This window comes from Cajanus cajan, chromosome 11, assembly GCF_000230855.2.
Source record: "Cajanus cajan strain Asha chromosome 11, NIPB_CcT2T_4, whole genome shotgun sequence".
Taxonomy (NCBI): domain Eukaryota; kingdom Viridiplantae; phylum Streptophyta; class Magnoliopsida; order Fabales; family Fabaceae; genus Cajanus; species Cajanus cajan.
Genome location: NC_138527.1, coordinates 31,965,173 through 31,971,211, shown reverse-complemented (window position 1 = coordinate 31,971,211; position 6,039 = coordinate 31,965,173). Strand labels below are relative to the sequence as shown.

Here is a 6,039-nt window from a genome sequence, read left to right as displayed (position 1 = left end):
TTACACTGACGTCTTTGTATCATCATTAAATTCTTATAAAAATTATTTAGAAATATAAAAATATATGAATAAAACAATTTTTTGAGGAAAAAAAAAAAGCATCGAAACAAAAAAGGTATATGCTTATACTAAAAGTGGAATCCCATTACATTTTGTTTCCCCACATTCTTAGTTTGGATGCAAAATTTCCATGTTGACAAAATTACAGTCCTATTTGGTTTTTGTACCCACCAGAAAATGTGTTAATTTTGCTTTGGTTTTTTGGGTTTTGGTGTGTCCATGGACACCACCAATACTCTTTCTTGCCCCATCCCACCTCTCTCTCCTTTTGCCCTAAAAGCACAACCCGCTTCCTACATAAAGCTCGTTCCTTTCCCCTCTCTCCCACTCTACACTTCCATGCTCCAACACTGTCACATGGGTTTTCCATCTCACCCCAAAACGCCCCACCAAGTTCCTCTGTTCCCTTAACCCTTCTACCACCAATCATGCCTGAGAACACACACTCTGCTACCTCTAACCTTCTCTGTTCGGAGAACAGTAGTACCTGCTTCGACGATGATTTGGACTGCGATGCCGCGGACGCCTCCAGAATCTCGCATTTCTGGGACCACGGGAACGTTAACTCTGAACTCGAGGCTAGTGGATCGGAGTTGTTGGCGTGTTTTGTGGCGCAGAGTGAGGAGACTGTGAGGGCTATGGTTGAGAGAGAGAGGGAGCATTTGCCGAGGGAGGATTACCTTAAGAGGCTCAGAAGTGGGGAGTTGGACTTGAGTGTTAGGAGGGAGGCTCTTGATTGGATTTGGAAGGTAATGGGGTGTCTTGTTTTTTGGTGTTTGATTCATTGCTTTGTGCTTTAAGTCCCCGTTGAGTGAAAATGGCCATGGAAAGATTAATCATTTAATGAGATTTTTGTTTCTTTGTTGATTTGTTTGGATTCTTGCTTTGGTGGGTCATTTTAAAGAGTTGTTTTTACTTTGTTATCTGATTTCTTATGATATGTCGGGCTTTTTCCTTGGGTCTCAATTGGCTTTTGCAATTTTATTTTGGGTTTTTCTTTAATTTTTGAACTTCCAACTTGGTAATGGAGTAGCTAGGTGCTGTTGTCAATTCTTAAGTTGATTCGGAATTTCCTTTTTTCTTGTAGAATTGAATTTTGTTTCATACTGGTGGAAAGTGCTTGATGAATGTGGTTAATCGCAATCTTGTTGTATTTAATTGCGTTGATTGTGTTATTGACTTTCACTTTTTATGATGTGATCAACAGGCTCATACTTATTTTGGCTTTGGACCCTTGAGTTTTTGTTTGGCTGTGAACTACTTGGATCGCTTCCTGTCGGCTTTTGAGTTACCGGTAAGATCGAATGTTGTCTGTAAGTTTATTTCTCTGTGATCTCTTTTTGATTGTCTAATTGGTGTTTTGGCCTCTTGATGTGTTTAGGGAGGTGCAAGTTGGACTGTGCAATTGTTAGCTGTTGCTTGCTTGTCAATTGCAGCTAAAATGGAGGAGATTAAAGTGCCTCAATCTGTAGATTTACAGGTACAGTAGAATCTTGCAATCTTTTGAGATAGTTAAATGTGATTTTGTTATGTTTATTACCCTCTAATTTTCTCATTGACATTGATAACGGGCAGGTTGGAGAACCAAAGTTTGTGTTCGAAGCAAAAACCATTCAAAAAATGGAACTACTGCTTTTAAGCACATTGAGATGGAAAATGAGCGCTGTAACTCCTTGTTCCTTCATAGACTACTTCCTTGGTAAGATCACTTGTGAGCCGCATCCAGCAAAATCAGTCATTTCAGGATCACTGCAGCTCATCCTTGGCATAATCAGAGGTATTCTCGTTACCGCGATTGAATATTTGGTCCCTCTGTACTCTGTTTTCCTTGAGGAGTAATGAGTTTGAAGAGTGTTTTCTGGAAAATCAATTCCAGGTATTGACTTCTTGGAATTCCGGCCTTCTGAGATTGCCGCCGCTGTGGCAATTTCCCTTTTAAAGGAATCGCAAGCAAAAGAGATCGATAAGGCCATGCCTGATTTCTTAATTGTAGAGAAGGTGAGGTTGTTGTTTCCACATTGAGCATGCATGGACAAATATGCCTCCGTTTTAGTCCTTGTTGAGTTGATAATCAGTTTTTTATCTTCTTATTGAACTGTTCTGACTTTTTTAAGGGGTTTTAATTTTTCAGGGGAGAGTTCTAAAGTGTGTTGAATTGATAAGAGATTTGTCCCTGATCAATGTTGCTGCTAGTAAGGTGCCATTTGTGCCCCAAAGTCCTGTTGGGGTGCTTGATGCTGGGTGCTTAAGTTTTAAGAGTGATGAATTAACAGTTGGTTCATGTCCAAATTCTTCACATAATAGTTCAAATCCAAACACTACTAAGAGGATCAAACCTGATGGACCTTCTAATGGAACCTCCAAGTCATGAAATGTGAATTTTCTTCCTTCACCAAAGTTCATTTAGTTTGGTTGAATGGTGTAGTCTTGGAATTCCTTGGAAACACTCTCAATGAGAGTGTGTTTTGGATGAATAAGATAGGAATTAAGTGGCTGTGATAGAAGCATGGACATGGACAGAAGGTGTTGATAGTTTTAGTTTATAGTCAGATTACAGAAACTGCTACAAATACTAGGGACATGCAGTTGGTGGAGAAAATTTTGATGCAACGTTGTGGAGGCAAAGGCACAGCATGTCAAGTATGAATGTAATATTTGGAGAGGAGAGGAGAGGAGAGCTATAATTGTTGTCCATGTGAATGTCCTACTCATTTTAGAAGATAATTATTAATATATAAATCAAATTTTTTATAGGCTGTTTCTTAATTTTGAAGGAAAATCGAATAAACGTCTCTCCCGATTTAAAGCAAAAAGGGTGTACCGTGCCTAAAAATAATCCAAGTTTTCAAAAGGACTAATACGGTTGAATTGTTGCGTGTAACGTATATGTGAGTAGCAAAAATTAACGTAGCCAACATGGTGTGTTGGGTCATTGTCAGTATATGTGATCAAGATCTATACAAGACAAAAAACCCAAAATTCGTCTTTGCTGTATATTGGGATTGGAAACCTCTATGAATTATGATGGAAGACCTACCCTAGCTTTTGTTTTGAGTCATTGACCAGTCAACATTTAAGTATTGGCTTCACAGCCGAACAACACTAAACAAAACAAAAACTTCCGCCTGCTTAGTGGGACACTACTGACAAAACCATACAAAAAGGATATGAGGGGCACTTCCCTAGATTTAGATTTAAAAAAAAAAATTGTAGACGTTCAGAAAATGTAGTTACTTTTATATATTTATTTAAAAAATATAATAATATTATATAATGTTTTTTATAGTAGATTCTTTATAATCTTTCCTATCTTTACCAAAAAAAAAAATGTACATTACTTTCTCTTCTCCTTACCTTTTTATGCAATGAATTGAGTTTATAAATACAATTCATTGTTTTTTTTTATGTAATTACTTTAATATTTTAAACGTTTATTAGATAAACTTTATCTACACATATACACCAAATAATAAGTACAAGTAATATTCTTTTTCTATGTGAAAATCATAAATTTGGATGATCTTGTATCTCATTTAACGAGTCACTTTCCTAATTTAGTGATAATATCTATTAAAATTTATAATTTTAATAGTACAGTGTTACCAAGAGTGTTAGAATGAATGTCGCTACTATTTATCTAATTTGAATGCTTTTGACAATAAATCTCTTTGTTACTGAGAACAATGTGTGATTTTTAAAGAATTCAATTAATCACAATTACTTAGTAAACCATTTTGCAAAGTTATGTTTGATACAAGTAAACTTACTATCAAATGTGTAACGCCATGGAAATATCGAGCTATTTGGTAGATATACTATATATATATGTATGTATGTATGCATGTATGTATATGTTATTTATATGGATTTGGATTGGATTATGAAGATGTGGATTTGAAATATACTTACTTATGTGCATGTTGTATGTTGATGTGGTTTAGATTAGTTGTTTAAGCATGGTAGTGATTTTATAGTATGAGATGAGAGGTTGATGTTTTGAGAGGTTTATATAGGCATGTGTGTGCATGAATTTGGTGAATGATGCATTGTACACCATTATACTGAATTGGTACTAAGAGGGAAGAAGATTGATCACCTTCCTTCTCATCTTGGTTAAATGAAGTATTATGGCATGCAACTCATTATTCCAAGCATATGTATCTGAAAGTGATGTCCGTTTGTGTGTTAATACATGTTGCATTTCATATGGTGGTGAGTTGTGCGTATTTCATGGAAAGGAATAGGATGGGTAGGAGATTGAAGGATAGAAACATAAGATAAATCCGGTCTTTCTGAGTGAATTTGAGGTTGTTTTAGAGCTTAGGGAGTTGAAATACTTCAAGGAATATGATATTTGAGGTGAATAGTTGCTAAGGGTGAAATTTGAAAATTTTGAAAAATGGCTATATATAGGGACTTAGGACCGGAGGGTCTCATTTGTCAGACAGGGACAGTTCTAGAGAGAGAAAGTAGAGAGAGGGGCTCTAGTCCAGAGGAAAGCTGAGGACACATTTGGGAAGCTTATCAAGCCAGGATCAATCTTCATAATTAGAGTTTCAAGAGATTCAACCTTTAAAGCCTTGAAAAGTGAGATTGAAGTTTGAATTGGAAATTTGAGGGTTTTGTTCAAATCTTGCATTTATGAAGTTTCTGAGGTAAGGGTAGTACTTATAAGACTTAATCTAGTATGTATGGAGTTGAAATATCACATTGATTCCATGTTTTACGCATCATTGAGGTTGGATTGAGCTGGAGAGGGTTTGGTTAGGGTTCTTCATGATTTCTTCATGATTTTCATGGATTAATGGTTAATACTTGATTTTATTGCTTAAAATGTTATTTTTGGATATTGTTTATGCTTTATAATGGTTCGAACTCATGTAATTTGGATTGGATTCATGATTGGAAGGAATTTTCAAAGTTTTTCGAGGGTTTTTGGTTGTAAATGCGCCGGGCGCAGTTCTTGATGCCGGCGTGAATTCATCAGAGACCATCATTGCCAAATCACGCCGGGCGTAATGACCCCTGTAGGTCTCTGTTTGAGTTTTGTGCCGGGCGTGTTATTAGTGCGCTGGGCGTGAGTATGTTGGTCTTGAAGTCTTCATTAAAGTTGTAGCCTTGGATGTTAGCTTTCTAATGGCGTTGGAATCACCCAAAAAGGAGGTCTAGAACTCCAGATATGACTGTTTTAGTGAATAGGGGTCAAGCTGCCAGCATTGGTTATAGCTGTTGCGGTTTTTAGAATTTTTAACAAAGTAGATGATGGAATTAGGACTTGATGTATTCATAAGAGTTGTAGGAAATCTTCTTATCTTTCATATGAGATAAGTATGAGCATGATAGGAGTAGTATAACTCTTAATATGATATTTTATGTGAAGATTGTCATTTCACAAAGGGTAATTTGGTTAAGTTGATAGTTGTTTTGGATGTTTAATTATTTTTGTTGTTATATTGAGTAATTTGGCATGGTTATGGAAAATTTTGTATGTAATTATGGAATATGCTATGTGTGTTTGGTTTGGAAAGCTAATAGGACTTAGAGGAGTAAGGTTATGGTATGGATTAGGAGATCTCTTGGTGAGATCAGGATATAATCTTTGGAAAAATATGGAATTTGGGAGTCCCATGGTGAGGATTCCAATATGGAACTTTTTCAAAGATTATATAATAAACCACTTCAGATGTTAAGTGGATTCTGAAGTACTCCTCTAAGTATTCTATTTGCTACCAGTATGGGGGCAAGGCCGAGTCATACCGATGGATGAAGTGGCCGCGATCACCAGGGTTACGTGACGACGTAACCCAATTGTATATTTTCCATGAGAGGTTAGGTGTGTGACATGGGCAGGTGACATGTTCACAAATTCAACACTTGGTTTGGATGTGTTGAGGCCAACATTTGGCTTGGATGTGTTGGCTACTTCATGGGATTATACAGTGGTGTGACTTTGGTTTGAATGTGGAATATGTATGCATT

The 6,039-nt window shown here is 36.5% G+C and overlaps 1 protein-coding gene across 1 annotated transcript; it reads left to right on the top strand.

Moving 5' to 3' along the window:
- The first annotated feature begins 215 nt into the window (after positions 1 to 215).
- LOC109800641 (cyclin-D4-1) lies at positions 216 to 2,811 on the top strand. Its single transcript, XM_020361440.3, has 6 exons — positions 216 to 809; positions 1,268 to 1,354; positions 1,442 to 1,540; positions 1,636 to 1,837; positions 1,937 to 2,058; positions 2,192 to 2,811. Exons 1-6 carry the CDS (start codon positions 489 to 491, stop codon positions 2,429 to 2,431), a joined length of 1,071 nt encoding a protein of 356 aa, XP_020217029.1. The 5' UTR covers positions 216 to 488; the 3' UTR covers positions 2,432 to 2,811.
- The last annotated feature ends 3,228 nt before the right edge of the window (positions 2,812 to 6,039 follow it).